The sequence below is a fragment of the Apostichopus japonicus genome, chromosome 12 (genome assembly GCF_037975245.1).
Source record: "Apostichopus japonicus isolate 1M-3 chromosome 12, ASM3797524v1, whole genome shotgun sequence".
NCBI lineage: Eukaryota > Metazoa > Echinodermata > Holothuroidea > Aspidochirotida > Stichopodidae > Apostichopus > Apostichopus japonicus.
This window is the reverse complement of record NC_092572.1, coordinates 2,320,193-2,345,122: the sequence shown is the minus strand read 5'-3', so window position 1 is coordinate 2,345,122 and position 24,930 is coordinate 2,320,193. Positions and strand designations below refer to the sequence as shown.

Here is a 24,930-nt window from a genome sequence, read left to right as displayed (position 1 = left end):
ACGTCAGTTTCGCAAACATTACATTGCAGATATATTTGGAAAGTCTTCAAAACTCAGTCATTAATTAAGATACTTTCGATGAAGTATTTTTCAACTTCATAAATGTTTCTATTAATCAGAAATAAAAATTTATGTATTTAAATAGTACGTTATAAACGTCGTACATGACTTGTTCTACGTGTTGCTAGGTTGATGGCAATAAATCATTCAATAAAGCAACACTTTGTTGAAAAACCAAACAAGAGATGAAACGACACATGTAATGTAAAGATGTACCTCTCTTGCCCTTTATTGAATCTACGAATAAAGTTAAGGATAATGAATGGAACTATTACAAATGGCTTTGAATAGAATCGAACAGATTTCAAGGGCAAAACACAATTGTATGTGTACGAGAGAATTCAATTTCTTGAAGAACAAAGACAGCCATCGTTAGGCATTGTGTTCCCGTTTATCGAGAAATATCATATTGACAATAGATCGTAAAACTATTTCAAGAACAACTATTCCATTCAAGAACTTGCACGATATGTCCAGCAGAGGGAAAAACTAGTTTTAATTTCATTTCAAACAAAAGAACCATAAATAAATTTACATTGATATATATTTTGAAACGTATACATAGCTTGCGACTTCTCGTATTGTGTAAGGGTATATTTAATTGTATTGTGCATAGGATCAGCCGCAACAGCAAATGGCAGGCAAATATATTCCTGTTAACATATATTGTGGGAATCATATCATTTCAGAATGCACCTTACATGATTCTTCATTACCTATAAATCAGAATAAAATAATGAAAGGATTATGTCATTAATGGATTTCCGATAAGCAGATGACTTGTGTCTGTATCGTAAAAACATAAAGCTACTTCGTGACTATCACCATATGATACGACAGTTATTATCGTCGTATGCAAAATATTACAGAAACCATTCTGTAAACTAAGGCTGTGTACTATTAACATTGCTAAGTAACTCTCGGTTCTGCATTCTTTCAACATGTAAAGTTAGACTGCAACGACCTTAGATCTTGTATTAACTTGGTATAGACCAGTTATGGTTGTTACACTGCTGGTAAACTACGATATTTAACCAGGGATCAGGAAAATGCATGTGTATTTATACAAATATATACATGTGTATTTATATAAATATATATATATATATATATATATATATACATATATATATATATATATATATATATATATATATATATATATATATATATATATATATATATATATATATATATATGCTAATAGTTTTTATCAAAACACGGTACCATTCAGTAACCATTTTCGCACAAGGAGATGTTAAGCATAAAGGTTGGCAAAACTAAAAATAATGCATAACATGATATACAGTCAATATTTACATAGTCCCAGCAAGGAACCAAATGTGTGGTGACAGTGCAGAACCACGAAGTTCTGTAAGTTCCTCCTCAGCTGCATAACGCTTGTTGTTAATATATATATATATATATATATATATATATATATATATATATATATATATATATATATATATATAATTGAACACTTAACACACTATTCACTCGCTTTTAATATTGGTTACAGTCAAAATATATAAGGAAGGGAAAAAAACAGGTCACGAAGGTTTGACTGTAACGTCAGCGGTTTGCGTAAGACACGTCACCAAGACCTGAAGTTCATTTTCAAGTTTTTTATTTTCATCTCTCAAGACAAGTTATAATGTGGCAAGCTCCATTGCCTCAAGAAGTACGGTATTGCATAATATTACAAGTGATGCAGTATTTCTCGGGTTAGGGTTTACTCTAGGCGTTAACCCTAACCATAGGGTATTCCGGTCCACAATATACGTCTTTCATTGGGCTGTATCATGCATGATGACATTTCTCGACATATTAAACTGTCTAAAAACAATTTCCTTGAGAAATAATGTCACGTGAGGATTGGCTGGTCTCTTGATGAACCTTGATGAAAACAACATATGAAAAGTTTAAAACCCTTCGTCTGAAATCAGGGCATCGTGACGTCATTCCTACTAGAAACCTTTATAGGTATATCATTGATAACTGTTCTAAATATTTAACCTTTCTAACTATACAAAGTTCTCCAAATGCTTAATTATTCATCTTGTTGGCCACTCTAGATACCAACTCTTTGTTTCCATATACTTGAAAGGTTCGCTTCGTTGTTCTACAGGACCTGGCTTTCCTCGTTGAGTATACCTGGTCATAAAGTTTTCAACTAAAAACATGTTTTATAATGTCAACATACTCATTATAACAGGCATTTACTTCCTTGTACTTTGCTGCTTTCCGTATACCAGTAGCTTAGTTTCAAAGAGAAGAAATATTTTGTCTCCTTGTACCGCAATATCCATGAAATCTTCTTCAGATGGAGATTTCACAGTAACTATCCAGCCCAAAAACCTAAAGTTCTCATCATATTGGCCTACAGCCACGCAATCTCCGCCATGGAAGAGAACGAGATGATAGCCTGGACTTGGCATGCAAACTACAGCTCGAGGAACAAAAGTATCTGTCTTCAGTTTCCATTCTCTGGGAAGAGGTTGTTTTAATAGGGTTTTGGTTCCTTTAACATTAGTGATGAAGTCACGACTATAAACCTCTCGAGAAGATATGTCTAGAAACGCCAGCGTCGTTTGGTTGTAGACTTGCATGCTACCGGGTGAGTCCAGAGCAGTGCCTAATGTACAAAGGAACTTCAATTCCCCATTTCTCGATAACCAGTGAATATCTCGCAGATTCTTTGCTAGCAGGTAGCAATCAATACCGTATTCGTCCCATGAGATGGCTTCGACATCAATCGAAACTTCGAGAGTGTGTTTAACTTCCATATCTTCTCTACGGAAACTTATGAGTGTGACTGTACGGCAGGATGCGATTAGTATACTACGATCATGTCCGGCCGTTCGAGCGACAGTCCAGTTGTAACTTGGCATTGGTAGTATGAAAGGTTGTCGAAATTCAGATGCTTGTTTAATACTGAAGTGCTTGACTGAGATGCATAGTGAACCGTAAAGATTACTTAGATGGACAATCCAGTCTTCATTGATACAAATCATGTTAGCGAAGTCAAGTTCACAACCCTTTATGTCGGTTGTATCTTTCAAGATCCATTTTGGTAATGGAGTCATCAATCGGGTATAGCCTGAAGAATCTTCGTTATCTGCTCTGGATGGTACAAGGTTGCCAAAAGCTATTGCCTGCAGTTCATCTTCAAATTTCAAATTCAGATTACTCGGAATCTTCACCTGTTTTAATTGGTGACATTTGGCTTTAATATCCTCAAATTTACATTTGATTTGTGCCAGATCTGCACTTTTGTCAGCCTTGATACTTTCGAGTGTATTGGAAGTTTCCTCTTCAGCCTTTTTACACTGACGATCAATTAGCGTGAATATATCTGATGTCTCTTGAAACTTTCTTTGAAGCTCATCTAAGAGATTTTCATTTAAACACTGAATGATAGCAGCTGCTTGCTTCTGATTTGTTGATATAGTTTCCGCAAGCCTTTCCTTGTCTTCTTTGCAAACACGTTTTGCATGTGCAATACTTTGAGCAATGTCTGCGATTTCTCTTTGGAATTGATTTAATGTTTCTAAAAGGTTTGCTTTGACCTTTCTTGTAGTATCATCATCTAACACTGCTACCTCATGATCTGGTATCTTGTGAGTCTTTAGAAGGCACTTTGAACAAACGAATGCCTGACACGAATAGCAATAAAATTCTGCATTGCTGTTGTGATCTAAGCAAAGGGGTTGATGGGTTCCATCCGTTGCAGGCCCTGGTAATGTAATTAGTGGGCGGCATTTAGGGCAACTGAAACTAATGTGAAGTATTTCTGTAGAACACTTACTACAAAGCAAATGATCACACGACGTTTGCATTGAAAGAAGGTATCTTGGATATTTCTTCAGGCAACGCGTACAGGATGTTCGTATGCTTTCTGCCATTTCGGTTGATTTATTTTAATTACTGCTGAGAGAGAAAAAGAAAGTAATAATGAATGTTTCTGTCACAATTGCAGCTGATCACCACATTTGCAGCTCGAGTGGAGTCTCGAGCTAAAAAGACAGAGAGCTTCTTAACTGTATGAGTGCCAGAAATATGCTCACCTCTTTATTAGAATGAGTGGGTGAGATTATGATTCGTTAAATAGGCCTGGAAATCGTGAGACGAAAATGCCTTGGGTATACACTGAGTGTATGTTATTCTGTAACCTTATTACTGTATTTATTTAATGTTCGATATGTGAACAAAAAGTAACAAAAGAATTTGAATCTAAAAGAGAGCAAAAATTATATAATAACATTCAGAACACTTTTAAACCAACTTTAAAAAAAACAAATAGCATTATACTTGCCAGAGGTTGAATAACTTAAGATGACTTCCGATTCTTATGATATTCGCCTTGTATCTTTGCAGGGTCAAGAGAGTCTAACTGCAGCTATGATAGTTCGTAGTTAAAGAACGGAGCATTTCCTTCTTACTTACTTCTAGCTTGTAACGGTCTTTAACGCTATAATAATAAGTTGAACGTAGAAGGCTATACACTAACGCATGCACACAGCGATGAACGGGCCCCGTGCTGTACTACACATGACTTAACCTGAACAATTATAATTCTGGGTGTAGTGTGAATAAATATTGTCACAATTTCAATACCCCTGTAAGTTCATAGTTAATCGTTTCATAGTTATGGCGCACCAAGCGTCATGTTTACATAGCTCGGTTCACGGTAACTGTGGTAACTGCACAACGGTAACCCACATTTAATTGTGTAGAGGAAACTCTGCAGATTACACACAACGTTTTTTTAAATTAATTTTGCTATGTACTGAGCATCCCCCCCAGTCCCCCTCCCAAAGTCAAGAGTTTTTATTTCAAATTGTAAAAATAAAACATAGTCAAACAAAGTTTATTACAGACAATGCCTCATATACTTCAGAGAAAACACCCTACCAGTGGATATATAAATGGCTACCCCGGAATGCTTCGTAAGTTCTATATTTGTACAACCGTTGTTGGCACAGTATGCTGTTATATATATATATATATATATATATATATATATATATATATATATATATATATATATATATATATATATATATATATACGACGTGTTGACAAGTCATAGTAAGACTTAATGAAATTACGATGGGCCTCTTTTTTATCTGATAAGATCAATGAACAAGATCCAGCAAGACGGCGTCTAAACACGTTAGACAATCATTTAGTTATTATTAATCATAATTGCCAATTTAATGCTGTACAGAGAACGTTCTAACATACATGAAGCTGGTCTAATAATAGAATTATGCTTCATTTGTTAACCGTTTGCCTAAAAATATGATTCGGGTGCGAGGTTTGTTTATACAATAAATTACATGTTACTAGGTTTGTCTTTTAACAGGTCTACATGGTGTCACATGATGCATAGTCACAGTGTCACAGGATTGCAACAACTGCAACAAACACTAAGCTGTAATTACACAAACAGAAAATAGGAATCTAGCTGCTGATATTATGGCTTTTTTACTTGTTTTGTTGATATTTGAGTTGAATGTTGGTTAGGTAAGAAAGAGAGAGGTGGAGAGAGGAACAAAGTAAATGGTTTGAAAACCAGGACCCTGCTAAACCCCACCATGCTTTATCGTCACTGATAGCAGATCATCGGCAGCTGGAGTAATAATCTTAGTTATGAATACATTCCTTGCAGCTACTCTTAGTTATGAACATATTGCCAGGTAGATATCTATTTCCTTGGACTGTTAACACTAGACATTTGTAATTTACAGACTCACGTGCCTTAAAGTTACTGTACTTTTTAACATTTTTTACATGTTTGTTAGTCTGTTCTACCAAGTATCATCATATTCGAACTTGCCATTTAATTTATGGTTGAGTAAAACACCGTAGAGCCAGGGCACACGAAATTATCCCTGGATGTATTCCTATAGTTATTAAGGGTAGCAGAAGTAAATATGCTGGTTAAATTTGCTTCAGTAAATCATCATAGCGTATATGCTATAAATGTCGTCAAGGACAGATGTAGTTCCAAACACTTTCTCATTAGCATAAATTAAATTCCTCTTGGCGCCATTCCCCGTCTACATAAGCATTGCCAACTAGACTAATTTGCATGTTCTGAGACTTATAAATACTCCAATTTGCCACACCCAAATCAGACAAGATTCGAATAAGCACGAAGTCATAACTTCTACTTTACCAATAACAGTAACTCATTGACGAGATGAACAACGGGACTATTATGGTAAGTTATTTTTTAGTTTACCTGAATCGAAAGACTTGAAAATTCAGTCATGTGTTCACCAATACAGATGTTACTGTAATAAAACCAAAACAAGGCAATAAAGTGAGGCTACAAACAAATGCTGGTGGAATGAGTAAATAGAAGTCAATTTGATTTCATAACTGACAACACGGTTGCAAAATTCAGTTTACAGCAGCTGTTTATGTACACACGAAATCATTTCATGTAGACTTTTACTAAAATAAAAATTAACCCACAGGACTTCGGTGTTGGGAGTTGAATGAATTAGATACATTCAGATTACACCAATCTTTATTTTAATAAAAATTGGAGTGAAGTTAACATATTGTATTGTTTCTCTCACTCATTCATTTATATTCTAAATCCAATATAGACAATTAAAATATACACAAACAAGTTATGTATATTATATTGATATATTGGAGTTAATTTCTCCATATCAAATATAAATTGTGATTTATCAATATTTGATCCTACCTATTATTTGAAATTATACCCTCCTATAAAATCGAATTAACGTATTCATATAATTATCCGATTGATGATTCTTGGATTGAAGTAAACATATTGTATTGTATTCTCTCGATCATTCATTTATATTCTAAATCCAGTACAGACAATTAAAATATAAACAAACAAGTTATGTTTATTATATTGATAAAGGATACCATATAGCATATACGAGTTAATTTCTCCATATCAAATATAAATTGTGATTTATCAATATTTGATCCTACCATTGATGGGAAATTATACCCACCCTCCTATAAATTCGAATTAACGTATTCATATATTTATCCGATTTATGATTCTTGGGTTGAAGTAAACATATTGTATTCTCTCACTTATTCATTGCTATTCTTAATCAAATTTAGTCAATTGAAATATAAACAAACAAAATGTATCTATTATATTGATAAAAGAAACTGTGCATTTGATTTAATTCCTCCATATCAAATATAAATCGTGATATATCAATATTTGATCCTACCATTAGTTTTAAATTATCCACACCTCCCCCACCCTCCTATAAAATCGAATTAATGTATCCATATAATTATCAGATTTATGATACCCCTTTTCATTCCTTCAATTATGTCCTCAATGCAATGTATCTAACATCGTAAACTAGTAATACAAACACTATAATATAGAGTATAAATTAAAGAATTAGACGTTAGCAGGAAGAATGAAGAGTCGTGGTCATGCGCACTAGGCACGAGATATTTACAAATAGATCACCATGGTGAATGAGGGTATCGAGACACTTAATATAAAGAATATATATATTGTTACAATGTCTTCTCCAAATATTCTCTACCAATTGTCCATATGCCATACATAAGTTTCTTTATTTTTTGCTCTCCTTTTTTTCTCTTTCTCTCACGGGCCTTGAGCTCCCTTCCGGTGGATTTGCGAGCGTTATAAATCGCTGTCATTATTAAAAGGGTTAAACTGAAACTATAGTTTGACTAACCACGCTATGATTCATTTAGCTTGGTAAACTTTCGGCCTGTCACTGACACATTATTATCCCAAGTATTGCTTTAATTATTAACAAGCATGCACGTAGAATATTACTCTGTGCGGGTATCTTTGAAATCATGTAAACAAACAAAAAATGGGAAATTTTCATCCTAGTCAATGCGGTTTTTCATATTCCTGGGTGTATAATAAGCTAAACCTTTAAATGACTTCAAGCAAAACAGCGCATTCCCAGATATTTGACCTCATTACAAAGTGACGTTAGCTATATTTAAGCCTACAAAAGTGCGTTTTATCAGTTTACCGATGTGAGGGTCGGCACTATGTATAATGAATTGAGCGATAGTCATGTACCCCTGTGTGTACAGTAGGCTTTCATTAAATGAATTGCACTTATTTAGTGATTAGTGATTATTATAAGATTTGACAATGGAAAGAGGGTAAAAATTAATAGGTCGCAAAGTTCCAACCTAATTCGCGCATGGTAAACATGAAATTGCCAATTTCTTCTTGTTTCATTTTTTTCTCAACTTTGTACGAATCATAAAAGATCATCAAATATTTTCGATATTTGCGTCTAACCTTACATTTTGTTTTGAAGAACAAGAAGATGTAAAGACACTAATCAAAGAAACATGTGTTGTTTAGGGATTGAGCTATGTCAACTTTGCCCCCCCCCCCCGCCCTGAAAAAAGTTTCGAATTTAAGATAATGTGATCAATCTGATATCCATGTGTGCGGGTGACCTTTGGAAAACACACTTATTACTAGTTCATCTCTATACATGGTCGTTAATGTTAGAAAGTTAAATCTGCCTCCTTTCTTTCCCTATAGCTCATTTTAACCATCGGCCTAATCCTGGCCTTGATGTGTTCAGTTGCAGACGGTATGTATTCATTCACAATTAAACGGCAACTATACCCGATTGTTAGCAAATGCAGTGTTCAACTTGTATATCCGACTACCCGTCTTGAATTAATCTGACACAGTTTAGAATATGTTTGTAGAGGGTGTATGGAAATGAGAATACACATAAATGCTTCCACTATTAAATTATATCCTATTTGATCAAGCCCTTCCGTCCCAACCCTCCACCCCCAAACCCACACACATCTTGTATTTTGAATACCAAGTGTAACCCCAGCTTTGTTGCTAACTCGTTAGAATAAAAGAGTTTCTATATATTAGCCATTTGTACATTTTGTTCCCCATTTCGTCATCAGGATACTTTTCAAAAGCTTTACATTCGAGGTTGCTTTGGCAGCTGGCATTCGTCAACATACATATATTTGCTTGCTGCTAATTATGTCGAGTTTATGCCTCTCCCTCTGTATTTATTGAATCGCCCTATCTCTTCGCAAAAGGGAGTAGGTGGATGGGGTTGGTTGGTGACAGCTAGGGAGACATTCCACCGTGTCCATTGTCAGTCGGGGTAAGAAATACGCTTAGTCCGTGGATAAAATGCATTCGGTCAGAAGAATAAGACCGCTCCTCCTGGCTTAAACGGGAATCCGTGGATAAGGGGCAGCGCGAAATGAGTTGGGAGCAGGTACGAGCCATTCACTTTCCCAATAACTTTACAGAGTATTTATTAGCACGACATTGAGCAAAGACTTAAACATCTAATTAATATTGTAAACATATCAGAATACACCATTTGACGCCTAAATTGTTAATATTTTATTGCTGGTGGAACATCCGACGTGGGGGGAGTTGTTCATCACCTCACGCATCACTATCATGTGTATTATTATAATGTCCTTCACACAGCTCAATGTGGTGGCTCCATCCCTTGTGGTGAATCGAGCCAGTGCAGTTGTGAGCGTGGCTGTAAATCGCGTACCGGATCAGACGCATGTTGCTGGGATTACTGGAAATGCAAGTAAGTCAAAAATCACTAATATTCTTTCTGATTGTGTTCTGTCGTCAGAAAACTAGGGGAGCCATGTTTGTTGTATAATAGGTGTTGTTGTATCAATAGATTATTTCGAATAAAGAAGAAATATAAAGATTTTCATACCCTTTTGATACCTCTTGCAGTAAAAAATATGTCAGTTCACAATCATTCTATTGCTTTAATTTTGTAATATTCATACTTAGATTTTACCCATACATTTAATTCAATATAGAAATTTAAACGTTTTCTGTTTAAATTTTTTCCATTTTTGAATATTTTCTTTCAAAAGAATAAAGCAAGTTTGTATTCAACTTGTCAAGATTATGTTTTCATTTGATTTATGAAATAACCAAATATTATTCCTCTTTCGACAAAGTCAAAGTACAGATTAATTATACTTTAATTAAAAACGTTTGGCTTGGTTCATGACGTAATACCTTCTGACACGAAAGCACGAAGTCTGTTTTCTTGGGGAAGGTAAAACGCATTTTCCGCCTAGAGGGCCCTTAACTGTTAATTGACAGCTAACCGCACCGTTTGCCGGTTTAAAAAAACTACAACCCATAGTCAATCCCGTTGATGCTTTTGCACAGTGCCATGTTGACCAAAGTTAAAAAGTCTTTAAAAACAACTGAAAAAATAGTATGATAATTGACCCACGGTTTGCGTTAAGCACAGTAGCAATGGTGTATTAGCAGTTTTGAGATAACTAAAAATCTTATCAAGATGGTATGAAATATACAACACGGTTACACATGTGCAACAAATTGCTAGGGACATATGTAGTAAAAGTGAGGGTTTGTTGCTTGAATTGAAAATAACAATGATAGAACATTGATGATAGCTTTTTTTTTGTATCCTTTAACATATTGTGTCATGCAGAGTCAATGTAATATTTCATTTACAATTCTTCCGTTCACACAGACTATTGGTGATAGCTCGTTTTTTGTATCCTTTAACATATTGTGTCATGCACAGTCATTGTAATATTTCATTTACAATTCTTCCGTTCACATAGACCATTGAGAGCTTGATTTTTTAGTATCCTTTAACATATTGTGTCATGCACAGTCCATGTAATATTTAATTTATCATTTTTCCGTTCACATAGACCATTGATGATAGCTGGGTTTTGTGTATCCTTTAACATATTGTGTCATGCACATTCAATGTAATATTTCATGTACAATGAAGTATTGCATATGTATGTTTATTGTGTCAACTGTTGAAACCTTTAGCCAAATGAGTTTCATCTACTCTGAATCGACTTTTATTTTCTATTTTTGATCCACAGCTAACTTGCTATGGTTTCCATGAAAACGAAATTGATGAGAAGGTGGTTCACTAAACTGATATAATTACTGCATGCATTATCCATAATTATCAGTTTTTATTGCATGACTGCTTATAAGCGGAATATCGTTAAAACATTATGCATGCATAATTAAGTCGTAACCTAAATCCGTGCATGTCACGTACTTTTGAGTTGACGTTAGCTCTTACCTGTGTCGAATTCGAAGCTGTTTGTTGGGAGGGGGCGGGGCTGTAAGAATAACGAAGAATGAAGTAAAATATACATAAGGTTTATAAAATTTAATTACTGACCATATATAGCCGTAATCATCTCATTCATTGTTATTTTAAGAAGTAAAGTAACCTTAACATAGCATATCGAATTATTTTTTAAGGTGTATCCGCCATAGCATTATGGCAGTCTATAAGACCCACTTCATTAATTAACCATAAATAAAAATGATATAACCAAGGCGTAGTTTGTGTTTCCAATGTTATCAAATGTGCTGTCTTAAGACATTGAGGCTTTACATTATTGAACAATGGGCCCATTGAATTCAGGTGGCTTAGCAACAATTTTTAGGATTAACGTTACCGGCCGGAAAAAAAGTACCAAATTTGGCATAGAGTTTCTTTTCGACCTATCTATTGATTTTATCCGTGGAACCCTCTTGATCGGCTCCGATTTCCAAGATGGAGCCAAAATCCAAGATGGCCGCCAGAAAAAAAGGAAATGTCATATAACTGGCTGTAAAAATCGGAGATGAACAATGAGGGGTCAATTAAGGTGTTACCGGGGTCACTGAAACATATGATGATCATGGAATGTTGCTTGGGTAGCCCACTTCCAAGATGGCGGCCAGAATAAAAGATGGCCGCCTGGAAAAAAAGGAAATTTCATATAGATTCATTCCCCAGACCCCCTGTGCCCTTTACTGATCGGGACCATCAAACCTTCCGTCCTCAAACGTGTAAATGAAACCGGGCTAGCACCCTGGCTACATGTTATGGCTGGTATTTTAATTGTGTCAATTTGGCTCAGGAAGCCACTTAGGACTTATTGGGGAACTTTGAGGTGTGATCGACCGTGGATAGACACTGTCGCAAAACCAGTTATTTTATGGGAGTTACGAGTGTCATGTAAGACTGATTACATTGAGTCAACAATATAATAGGGTAACTTGAGGGAAAAACGACCAGATGTGAATACCGACTCATTGGGAGATTTTGTACGATTGTCGATTGTGCACTCTTCATAAACACACATCAATTGTGCGACCAAACACTCTAAGTCAGGTCACTAGTCATCCGAGGTATTTAGGTCGTTCTTTTCAAACCTGTACTCCAGGGCTGCTGTTAGCGAGGATCTCCAGGAAGACCTCAGAGTAAAAAACGATAGCTTGGGTTCGAATCTCTCCGTTGGTGAGCTCTGGATAGCGGTAGCAGCGATGAAGAAGGGAAAGTCCCTAGGTCCCGATGGCCACCCTGCTGAGTTCTCTTAGACCGCCTGGGAGTTTCTCGGTGGGGACTTAAGAGACGTGTTCGCTACCTCTTTCCAGTTAAATAACATGAGCCAAACACAGCGGGTTGAATAAATTGTTCTCCCCCCCCCCCCAAAGTCGGGAGACCATTTGGACCCTTATAGGCGTCCAATAACGCTGTTAAATGTGGGCTACAAAATCCTGGCCAAAGCATTAGGAAATCGCTTAGCGGATGTGATGCCGGATATTGTAGGTCCTCTCCAGACTTGTGCTGCGCAAGGCAAGTGTATTCAACATAACCTCTGGATAATGAGAGACTTGATCGAGTTTGTTAAAGTTCGTGATTTGCCATGTGCACTAGTCTCCTTGGACCAGGAGAAGGCCTTTGACTTGGTTGGTCGTGACTTTCTGTTCAGAACCTACAGTAGAGTCCTTCAGATTGAACTCAGTGTTTGTTCGTTGGGTCTCGTTACTATATAAGGACGTCACAAGCATGGTCACTGTTAATGGATTAATTTCTGGTCCCTTCCAGGTTCGAAGGAGAGTCCATCCCGTCAGGGTTGTCCCCTCTCCCCGTTGTTGTATGTTCTCTTTAGGGAAACGCTAAGTACCTCGCTGGACAGACGCTTGGGTTTTCGACCCTTCAATGTACTGGGTGGGGCTAGAGTTACAAGCGTGCACTGTGCTGATGACGTCACTTGTATTGTGTCGGACCTCGCCTCCTTCAAGCCTTTATCAAAGGTCACATTCCCCTTGAGCGGTGGGCTTGGTTTGGTCCACCTACCATCTAAACTGCGCTTTCTCCTTTTGAAAAATGTTTTCGTTGCGTTTTGAAATCCTTCGATTCCCTTTGCCTTTTTTTGTTAGGTACTGGGGTGGGTTTCTTTATCGCCACCACTGGCCCGGATCCTTTTCCAATAACCGGCCAAAGGCAACACGCCCTTCGAGGGTGTATCCTCAGATTGGTGACTCACTTCGTAGAATCAAAGAGGAGGGTGGGCCAGATGTTCTGCTGAACGGCCCCTCTGTGTTATGTTCAATGCCGCTCCTGTGTGCCCGTCGGCTTGCCAAACCGCCATCTCTCCAGATGTGTGGCGGTCTGTGTGTTGTTAGTCACTAGATAGCCGTCTCCGGGACTTGGCGTTGAGGATTGCACATGGGGACCTCATCACTAACCATTTTCGCCTAGTTAGGTGGCGATTAGGTGATGGGATTTGTCCCCATGTGGGCTGTAAAGCCATCAAGATTATGCAACACCTTTTGCTGGAGTGTCCCTTTGTCCGGTTGGTGTGGGAATGATGGTTTCACGCCTTCGATATTGGTGTTATTGGTTGCACACAGTGGGCCAATAGTAGTGATTTTGTTATGTATGGTTTGTTGCCCACTGTGTGCCCAAAATGGGTTAGGGATCTGCTGTTGTTGTTTGCCGCTATCATCAGGAGACACATCTGGAACAGCAGATGCCGCCTATTTTCGGTGGGGATGTCTGGAGGGCCGAGGCTGTCGTCTCCTCGTGCAAAGTGACATTAGGTTGCGCATGGAGGCGAACCATGCACGGCTTCCCGACACTGCCTTTCGTAGACGCTGGCGCAAGCCTATCGTCTACTATTGGGATGACGTTACCCGGATGAAATTTTGAGTGAGCTAGGTGTGGGGGGTTTGTGTGGTCGTTACATAATATGGGTTGGTGGGAAGTTTTTCTGTTTGTGGTTTGGAGTTGGCTTTTGGGGGCTTGTACTTGTAGTTTGTGGGGTTTGTAGTGATTTATTGTTTTGGTTCTGTTGGCCTTTGGGTCCGTGTCCTTTAAACGCTATGTTATTTACATATGTGGGTAAGTGAGAGATTTCTGTTTGTGGGTTTCAGTTGGGTTTTTGGTGGTTGTTTTACAGACTGGGATTGTTTTTGGTTCTGTTGACCTTTAATCAGTGTCCGTTTTCTTTTCACGTAAAAAGCACACGCGCAAATGCAGCAAGGCAAATCTGCCTTGCACATCTCTTTGTCGCTGCACATGTCATCCAAATGGTGTACATCGACTGTGAACTGTCTGGTAAGAAAAATCGTATTGAAACATTGTAGACAGAATTCCTGAATACTTCCAGTATGTACTTATAGGTCAGTGGAAGTATAAACTTACATTTTTGAAGGTCACTTTAAATGCAGCGGATTGATTTGAAACTTATATAGATGAAATGAGTGTATTTCATAACCCCAAATATTGAACTTTGAGTATCAAACTCATTTCGTTTTTGTGTTACCTAAATTAAATATCCGGGTCCGTTGACGTCAAGAGGGGAACAAAATGAATGTCGCTACTGAGTTTACACAGTAATTGCCGATTTTCGTTCCTCCATAGGTGACATGTTCAGGTTAATGTTTTCTTCAAAGTCAATGAATGCTTGCATCTATATATTCTTCTAAATTCCGTAACTTTTCATTTAAATCAGATTCGCAATTCTGAATGGGCAATTTTGAAAATGTAAATTTTGCATTATCCTTTGCTTCCCCCTCGACGTCACAAAAACATTACGTAATAGTAAATCTGTCTAATTTTCACACTGCAACGACTAAAAATCAGTCTGGAGGATGAATTTTCAATACTAATCAGAAAGAATCAAAATCTTCAAAGTCAAGTCTACAATTTCACTGACCTTTGACAGTGACAACAAGTGTATTTTCTGTTATATTGGCCGCCATCTTAGAAATGGGTGACCCAAGCAACGTGTCATGACCATCATCTGTTTCAGTGACCCCGGAAACACCTGAATTGACCCTTCATTATTTCATTTCTGATTTTTACAGCCAGATATATGACATTTCCCTTTTTTTCTGGCGGCCATCTTGGATTTTGGCCGCCATCTTGAAAAATCGGAACCGATTAAGTGGGTTCCACGGGTAAAATTGATAGAAAGGTCGAGAACAAACTCCATGCCAAATTTGGTACTTTTGTCCGGCCGGTAACGTTAAATTTGCTAAGCCACCTGACTATTGTGCTTTATTTATACGTATCACATCGCTGTTGTAGAAAGTGGATGGTGTGAAGGAGGGTTGATGGAGAGTAGTATGGTGGGTGGCACTTCCACCTCTTTTCGTCAGTTGGCGGGGCGTGGTTCAGTCGGCGGATTTTTAGGTTGTACCTAATAAACTGTACAATAACTAACCTGAGTACACAAAAACATAATTAATAATGGAATCTCACTTGTTTATATCAAATAAACTGAACAATATCCCACCTGAAAACCATATTAAACAATTAAAAATGGAATCTCAATTGGTTATACCAAATAAACAGTACAATTTCCCACCTGCAAACATACAAAACATAATTAATAAAGGGCCGAATCTGACTTCGGTTATACCAAACAAACTGTACAATTACTAACCAGAAACCACACAAAACATCATAAATAACGGATTTTGACTTGGTTGTACCAAATAAACTGTACAATATCCCACCTGAAACCATCCAAAACATAATTTATAATGGTATCTCACTTGGTTATACCATATTAATTGTACAATAACCCCTCTGAACCACACAATGCTTTAAACTTCTGTTCTTTGACATACATATCATGATTTCCCGAAAGAAAATGGAAAGAAAAAATAGCCACAGTATTCAAAATATAAGATTCACGCATGATACCGTTTGCAAAAGTTTCAAAATTGATGTTTTATATATAGCAATAGCAATATATAGCCTGTACTTGCCGGGTATAGTATTAATAGAGAAACAATAACAACAAATATGATGATCACTAAAAGCAATATCATTATCAATATCCTATAGAGAGAGCTGACAATTTAATAAAGCAGGCACGGGTCTATTTACAATAATTATAACAGAATCAATAAGCTCTTATCAGACGTACACTGCGTTCATGCTGATCACGGTGACGTGTTTACTGATAATTTGAATATAAATATAATCAATGAACTGGTGGGTGTTAACCATGGTGGGCGAGGATGGCCTTTCCATCAATGCTTTTCCCAACCTGAACGAGCTACTTTCCGTGCTGCTCGAACAGTGTTCATCGACCCCTGCAAGAGTATATAACGTACAAATGAAACAACGCTTACATTAGGATGGCGCGACTGAGATGATTGTGAAATCAATACAATGAAACAAAGATAAACGTTATGGCATCAGAGATATCTTCTTCGTGCCAATCCCTTTCAAGAGGGATTTACCAGTGGCTCCGCGAAATGTTGGAAACTGTCTGCATCTTTAAGTCAAAACCTCATGTTTACGGCATTTTGAATGGATAAGATATGAAGTATTCAATTTGGTGATATTTAAGTTTTCTCAGTCTTTCAATCTTCTCGTTTTCCACGGCAATTTTCAATTTATATTTTTTCTTGAAATGAGATGTTCACTTTCAGTGGATGACTTTGCTCCAGTTTCTACGTATTGCTCTATCTGTCTATCCTCCTCGTTCTCTTCCATCTCCCCCTCAACACCCACAGACAAAGCAATACCAAAGCAGGACACAACAATGAAAATTGAACCGAAGAGTGCATACCAATTCCAGGGAACCCCTACTAATAAAATGCCACCAAATCGAGCAAAAATAACTTCTGACGTTAGAAGAATTGAAACGATTTTCACACTTTCAAAGCAAAGTCCAAGGAACATAAGAAAAAATCCAATGATGAATGTTATGACGGTAGCAAAAAGACGTAAAGCATTGATAGGAGAATCCGGCAATGTCCAGTAATCACCAATCGAGCACGCAATGACTGATATTACCAATATGCCTAACATCATGCAAAGTAAAGACAATAGTGGATGGATGCATTCACCAAGTTTTCGAGATGCGACGATGGTTGCTGCCATTAACATGGCGTTCGCCATCGCCAGTACAAAGCCTAAGGGATTATGTAGACTACTATCGGACTTAGATTGAAACAAAAATTCTGGTTGGGTTATAAATGTGACACCTATAATAGACAAACAACACCAAGTTATCTGAACAAATGTGACACTCTCACGTAGAAATATGCATCCAAATAAAATCGAGAAAATAGGTAAAAGGTACGCTATTGCGGCAACGTCCGAAGGTCCGATGAGCTTATCAGCTATGATGAATGCTGTGCTTCCCAGAGCTGAAGTAGCCGCGTTAAAAATTAAAATGATGACGATATGACGTGAATATGTCATACATGGTCTCAATATCCACAGTAGAGTTGTTGTAATAATCAAACCAGTGCTACCAATCCAAAGCAATATCATAAATGGGTGCGAACTTTCTGCCTCTTTAAATGCTAAGATATCAAACGCAGAGTACATCAAAGCTCCCAGTAACACGATTATTATACCCTGTAATTTAATCAAGACATTTTTGCAGTAGTTCGTCATCTTCGTCAACTGAAAGACTTCCATCTAAACTTGTATACAACGTTAGTGTGTTGTAAAATGATACGTCTCTTCAAACTGAATGCATAACGGGAAGTTTTAGACCAAAACGCTCACGGTAAGAATTGCCTGTACAGCAAGCACAGCTAGGAGGGTTATCTGCTGACTTACCTTCCCCCGTTGCTCTGTGGACAATCACGTGACGGTGGACAGAGTTAAGGACTGTTTCATTATATATTAGGGGGTTAATACCAATGTAATAATAGGCCGAACCCCCACTACGACTTGAACTTGAATTAGTCTATATGCTACAGTATCAGTAATAGTGTCTTATACGCAGCTAGTATAGACCTTACACTGTAAGGCTATATTGCGTGCTAAACAGTATAGAACTATAGGCTTTAGAACAACTACATACCCCACAACCTTTTTGGTACGTTCCAACTTAGTTCCACCGTTGCTTCGCGTGGTCAGAAACAGGTTCCAAAGGATACAGAAAATGTCACTTTGGAGGTATTATTTTCAACCGAAATTACAATTAATTCAATAGATAAAGTCTTTTTTAAAGTTACTGAGAAGTATTTTGAGTTTAATCTAACAATAACTCAGGATATCACAATAAACCAAGACAACAACAACACTTCTTGACTGCACATTCACCAACGTGTGCTGAGTACAGTATTGTGACGTCATGTCGATTGAGAACAAAGGGAAACAGAAGGAATATCCCTGATTTCTTTTTAGTTTGCAATTTGGCAATTTAGTTAAGAATCGGTAGAATACGTGATGAATATTCATAGTTTAATTCACCGTTTGAACTGGGATTATAGAACTTCGCATACAAAAGTTACGGTGCCAAATAGCACCCACAGTGCGGAAAAACTAGGGTTTTCAAGTGAAATCACTTTTTTAATTAAAAATTGGCGTAAGGTTACCAAAATATATATGGATTAGGCATACACCACCAGAAAGCTAAAAGTGTAAGCTTTCAAAATATGGATGGTCCTAAATGATTGACTAAATACACATGAAGATACAGGTCAAAACACACACAAAATGGCTCTTGCGCTACACAGTTAAGGACCCTCTCGGAGTGCCGTGAGCGCTATGTTCCGTTATGCATTGATTAATTACATGCACTTTCTCTTATTGGAAAAATGGAATTATGATATTCGAATTAACAACCAGCATATTGTCGTATCCACACAATGTCAACAGCAATTTTCTGAATGGTTAGTCTGATGTAGTCTTGGCCAAGTCGTTTGTTATACTCTTTTTCTCGCGTGCAAACTGTACATCAGTGTCCGTTTCTGCCTACCACGAATGTGCTTGCCCACTTTATTTTACATGGCAGAGGATCTGTCCGTTAACTTACAAACGTCTTGGACATTTCTCCAAAGAGGGGCGTGAAACCGCAAAATCTGTATTCATTTTATTGTTACGAAATTGCATGTCATGTGTGAACATGTTCTTCCACAACAATAATTAGCGACCGTCTCGCAGTGTAAAAACCAATGTAAGGTCAGGTGATTGTTCACTGCGGGAGGCAGGGCTTGAATAAACATATGTTAGGGGTGTGAACGAAAGATAAGAAGGTATAACGTTTCATTGCTGTCTGCATTTTGTAGCGACAAGAAGATCGCTTCTCGGCCTTTTGGCTAAGTTCATGTGTAGTATCTGTTCTCTTTCGAGGCGAATGGTGATGCATACCCGACGATAATCACACAGTCACAGTCCCGATGCAAGCTAGGGGACTGGGGTTGAGAGCGGATCAGTCGTTCATTAGTTTGGTTTTCGTGCCCAGGTTCTTTCACCGTTCTTTCCTGGGCGCCTTTTCCTTAAAAAGTAGAAGAAACTTCACTTGCAAGCAACAGAAAGTCAACATTTTTTCACTGCAGGGCGGCACGCAGTTTGGGGCGAGGCTTCAATGCCTTTAATATGCGATCACGTACTGTACATTGCAGACTAATGCATTATCATATATCGGAAAATCGCATAGCTGTTAGGTGTTGCACGATATCTAGAATTTGACATTATTCACAGATCTCATTAGCAGTTACGTTGTTGTATGTTTTGGTCTGACTCGATAACATATGCAGACACGCATTATGTTGTTGGTAAAAGAAACAAACACGAAGCCTGCTCCCTTGAAATAACTCGTATGACATCTACACCAAACACAGAACCGCCTCAACACGGCCATCGGCAGATGCTCCCACATACAAGGATAATGAACATGGCATTGGTTAATGGGCTTCGATCTCCTACCTCCTCCGTGTACACCCCAACCCATCCCTTCGAGGCTTCTTGCATACAAGGATAATGAACATGGCATTGGTTACTGGACTTCGATCTCCACCTCCTCCGTGTATACCCCACCCCATCCCTTCGATGCTTCCGGCGTACAAGGATAATGAACATGACATTGGTTAATGGACTTCGATCTCGAGCTCCGAACCTCCCCCGTGTATACCCCACCCCATCCCTTCGAGGCTTCCAGCGTACAAGGATTATGAACATGGCATTGGTTAATGGATTTCGATCTCCCACCTCCTCCGTGTATACCCCACCCCATCCTTTCAATGCTTCCCGCATACAAGGATACTGAACATGTCATTGGTTAATGGGCTTCGATTTCCCACCTCCTCCGTGTATACCCCACCCAATCCTTTCGATGCTTCCCGCGTACAAGGATACTGAACATGGCATTGGTTAATGGGCTTCGATCTCCCACCTCCTCCGTGTATACCCCACCCCATCCTTTCCATGCTTCCCGCGTACAAGGATACTGAACATGGCATTGGTTAATGGGCTTCGATCTCCCACCTACCCCGTGTATACCCCACCCCATCCCTTCGATGCTTCCCGCGTCCAAGGATACTGAACATGGCATTGGTTAATGGATTTCGATCTCCCACCTCCTCCCTGTATACCCCACCACATCCCTTCGATGCTTCCCGCTACAAGGATACTGAACAAGGCATTGGTTAATGAATTTCGATCTCCCACCTCCTCCGTGTATACCCCACCCCATCCCTTTGATGCTTCTTGCATACAAGGATACTAAACATTGCATTGGTTAATGGACTTCGATCTCCCACCTCCTCCGTGTATACCCCACCCCATCCCTTCGATGCTTCCCGCGTACAAGGATACTGAACATGTCATTGGTTAATGGGCTTCGATCTCCCACCTCCTCCGTGTATACCCCACCCCATCCCTTCGATGCTTCCCGAATACAAGGATAATGAACATGGCATTGGTTAATGGGCTTCGATCTCCCACCTCCTCCGTGTATACCCCACCCCACCCTTTTGATGCTTCCGGTGTACAAGGATACTGAACATGGCATTGGTTAATGGGCTTCGATCTCCCACCTCCGTGTATACCCCACCCCATCCCTTCGATGCTTCCCGCGTACAAGGATAAACATGGCATCCATGGAATTCGATCTCCCACCTTCTCTGTGTATACCCCACCCCATCCCTTCAATGCTTCCCGCGTACAAGGATACTGAACATGGCATTGGTTACTGGATTTCGAGCTCCCACCTCCTCCCTTCCTGATATGACAAGGCACTCGCCAAACTTCCCAGATTTTAAGATAATCCAACGTGTCACCAGGTAATACTTATTATGTTGCTAGTACGCAATGACTTTTTAACAAAGATGGAGTAGATGATTTGCTGGTAACCAACCCAAGGCTTTCATGATAAATTTAAATCTTTTCGTACTGGGATATTATCAATGCAAGTGTGAGGGGGGTAGGAGGGGGATAGGAGGGGGTTCCACATACAGGATTATGGGGATGAGATATTTTGGGGATGTCACTAAAATAGTGGTACATACAAACCGTAGATTGCTCTCAAGTTCCACCGCCTTTATCCACTTGGCCCCAGCACTGAAATATAAGTTGATGGCACATTCTAGAATGAGGAAACATCCCAAACTGGATAGGTTTTGCGTCGCGTTTGCATATAGGGGTTTAAAATGGAAGTTGAATTTGCAATCTGCAGAGCAACACATGCTTTGGAAACTTTATAAAAGTGGTCTCCCAAACACAGACTGATACTATACGTTTATACCAGTCATACAACCTCACAGTAGTTAGAATGATTAAGTCGAAGCAGTTACTGTAAATAGACATCGCCCAAAAATTACTCTCAAAATTTGTCTGTGGTCGGCTGGAAATTCAATGCATTTTCTGATATTCACCCTTCTGTTAGTAAAATCATTATGTAAGTTAAACGTGTTTGCTTTCCCGGAACTGTAGAATTTAGTTCCCTTATTTATAAAGTAAGGAATCTCCGATGGATAATATTAGTCTAACAGAATTGAGTTATTTTAATTCTATCCACTGTTTCTTGATGGATATTAATTATTGGAGGTGCCAATTGAAGTCTAATACATTACTAGTAGTATTACATCATAGTGTGTGTAGCTACAGTATTTCTTGGTTTGTTAGTAAAATCAAATGTTTGTGCACCTTTTTAGGCATTTGATCATTAGTCAAACACTCTTCAAGTTACAGTAGTATCGTCTAAAAACATGAATTGTTTAGCTTTTGTTTCCCTTAAACCAGTTGTTTCTGTAATGCAACTATAACTACTGTATATATCCAACCATTAATAAGTAATAATTTATGTACCCAACTTAGTGTTGTAAAATATGACATGTATTTCAAATGTTTTCAATGGAAAATGTAACTTTTTATTGTAAAAACAGTAATAATCAAAAAACGATATGCTACAGTGAAGGAAAAGGAGGACAGAATGGTTAAAACAATAGACTTTTGTTAATTTTATGCTGTAAAATCTAAAAAAAATCTTTAGAGTATACATGTGAGTCTCTGTATTAAAACACAGTGATAGTTCATACAGTAGATGGCACTTTCCTTATTTGCTAATATTGGCAATGCAGAGCTCTATACAACATTAATAAGTGCTCTCTTCGAAAAATTTCCAACTAAAATGGCCTGCCATACATACCCATCAAAACGGTCTACAGACTTGGATACTATGTTGATTATTGTTTGCACTAACACTATATCAATGTCTTTCTCTGTATATATATAACATTATATCAATTTCTGTTGAGATTGGCAGTCAGTGTGCTGCATCACAAAGTCTAACGGTGAGACAACTCCTTGTTTTTTGTCCTGGAAGAGGAGGAGTATGGAGGTGAGGGCAGCTGAAGGCTTGAGCAGACCATGTTGTACACAGTTTATTCCAAAGGCTAATAAACAAGTGAAAGCTAAAAGTACCTGATTGATTGTTCACAAATCTTTCCTGATCTAACCTGAATCTTTCTCATCTATGATACTGATGCCGATAACCATCATTTGACCTAAAGCCAGTGTTCCTTCTATTAAAGTCCTCTACTGATCTATCCCTGAAATGATGTCCACCATTCAATCCTCTCTGGTGGTCATCTACTGTTCGACTCCTTTGGTGGTGTCTCTCATCTTCTCTTGAATGATGATGATGATGATGTCGTTCCTGTCGACTGTGATGTGGATACGATTCGTTTCTTGCAAACTCTGTGTTCCTATGGCCTTGCCTTCTATCTTCTGATCTAGGTCTTTCCCCTCTGCCGTTACCGGCCCATCTCGGACTCTGATCTCGGGACCCTGGCGGCGTACCCCTGAATTGGCCTCTTGAGGAGGGCCTAACATCTTCATATGATTGTTGTCCATATGATCCTGAGAAACTTTGCGGTGAGGCCTGACTTACAGGAGAACAATAACCATCTGGCACAGGACTTCCTCTGAATCGATCCTTTTGCATTTCCATTGCTTGTCCTTGATATAATGAAGGGTCAAACTGATAAGTTGGCATTGGTAGTGGAAGGAGTGTTCTTTGAACATTTGGTGGTTCACTAACGGTTAAGGGATTAGGAAAACCTTTGGGAAATACTTGAGGTGGAGGCCCCTGGTTTGGGTTTTGTTCATGTTTGCTTCCTTTACGATATTTCAAATTCAGTTGCCTCCCATAAAGTGATGTGCCGTTTAATAAGTGCAAAGCATATGGTACTGACACATCGTGTTTAAACTCAACAAATGCAAAACCTCTAGCTTCACCACTTTCTCTCTCTTTAGGGATCTTCACTCCAATCAGAGGACCAGCCTAGACAACAAATAGGAAGGGCAAAGAAAATGCAATATTTTAAATAAACATAATATATACTGTAGCAATTATTTCAAATTTACTTTAAATGAGAAAACTCATACATGTGATCTTCAGATTCACTTACTGTATTTAGTTAGAAACCAAATGCTATTGCTATGCACTTATAATGCTATAATATAACATCATTTTGTATTATAGGCCTAATACTAGTAGTATATACTAACAATCTTTACCAAATTTTTGTGTGGTTGTAACCATACTGAACCTATAATGGGTAAAAAAGTAAAATTCACATTATATTCCTATTATAAAGGAATCAGCTTAGCCATGTTCCCAAACTCAACGAGATCTAGAGCCCTTTTGAAATGTGACAGACCAATCTGATAAAATAATATTGGATGCATTGATTTTACAATGTTATTATATAGTCTTTCTACAGGAAGTGTTGTTCAAAACAAACATGGTGCCATTATTAATCATATAAGATAAAAAAAAAGACATAAATTACGACCAAATTTTTACTATCTAGTATCACATTTGTGTCCGTTTCTATCATTGCAACTGCGGTTAACTTGTGCCCAATGGTAGCAATATCCACCGGTTGCCTAGTTCAGGTGTGTATGGGCAGAATATATTTCGTGGAACTAGGTAAAGCCCTATCCAACACTATGACTTAGCCCAACATAGCATAGACCCACTGATCTACACTAAGTGTAGATCAGTGCATAGACCCATTGTTGGACGATACACATCACAAGCACACGCACCTGTACGAAAAGCTCATATAATATCACTTCTGTGCAACTTCGGTCTAAGTTACCGACGAAGATGGTACGGTCGTCACGATCATCTAAACTAGCCATGATAAAATCTGAAGATAATGGATATTTAGACTGGAAGATTGGCTTTGTCGAACGCGTGTACCATGTGATAAATTGGTAGTCCTGGAAAGTCCCACCAAGTTGAAGTTAACTGAATTTT

General features: G+C 38.2%; 2 protein-coding genes, 1 long non-coding RNA gene and 1 pseudogene across 4 annotated transcripts; 2 read left to right on the top strand and 2 right to left on the bottom strand.

The window, feature by feature from the left end:
- Window positions 1-265: 265 nt before the first annotated feature.
- On the bottom strand, window positions 266-4,642 carry LOC139977244 (uncharacterized). 2 transcript variants are annotated; one of them, XM_071986499.1, is made up of 2 exons: window positions 4,379-4,642; window positions 266-3,993 (listed from the first exon to the last, which is right to left on the bottom strand). In XM_071986499.1, exon 2 carries the CDS (start codon window positions 3,966-3,968, stop codon window positions 2,283-2,285), a length of 1,686 nt encoding a protein of 561 aa, XP_071842600.1. In that variant the 5' UTR covers window positions 3,969-3,993; window positions 4,379-4,642; the 3' UTR covers window positions 266-2,282. The 2 variants fall into 2 exon arrangements, with proteins under 2 accessions (XP_071842600.1, XP_071842599.1); XM_071986498.1 differs by having other exon boundaries at window positions 266-3,990.
- Window positions 4,643-6,134: 1,492 nt separating this feature from the next.
- LOC139977705 (uncharacterized) lies at window positions 6,135-11,460 on the top strand. Its single transcript, XR_011796638.1, has 4 exons — window positions 6,135-6,292; window positions 8,633-8,684; window positions 9,569-9,680; window positions 10,990-11,460. It is a non-coding gene; the product is annotated as an uncharacterized lncRNA (long non-coding RNA).
- Window positions 11,215-24,929, bottom strand: LOC139977700 (uncharacterized). Its single transcript, XM_071987214.1, has 2 exons — window positions 24,717-24,929; window positions 11,215-23,946 (listed from the first exon to the last, which is right to left on the bottom strand). The coding sequence occupies exons 1-2, from the start codon at window positions 24,810-24,812 to the stop codon at window positions 23,131-23,133; spliced, it is 912 nt and encodes a 303-aa protein (XP_071843315.1). The 5' UTR covers window positions 24,813-24,929; the 3' UTR covers window positions 11,215-23,130.
- LOC139978098 (U2 spliceosomal RNA) lies at window positions 19,461-19,559 on the top strand (annotated as a pseudogene).
- Window position 24,930: the final 1 nt, after the last annotated feature.

Excerpts from the sequence above, each read along its gene's own strand:
- LOC139977700 (XM_071987214.1), bottom strand. The coding sequence starts at position 24,812 with ATGGCTAGTTTAGATGATCGTGACGACCGTACCATCTTCGTCGGTAAC. Across the intron at positions 23,947-24,716 it reads TATATGAGCTTTTCGTACAG|GCTGGTCCTCTGATTGGAGT; the intron begins GTGCGTGTGCTT and ends TTTGTTGTCTAG.
- LOC139977244 (XM_071986499.1), bottom strand. The coding sequence starts at position 3,968 with ATGGCAGAAAGCATACGAACATCCTGTACGCGTTGCCTGAAGAAATAT.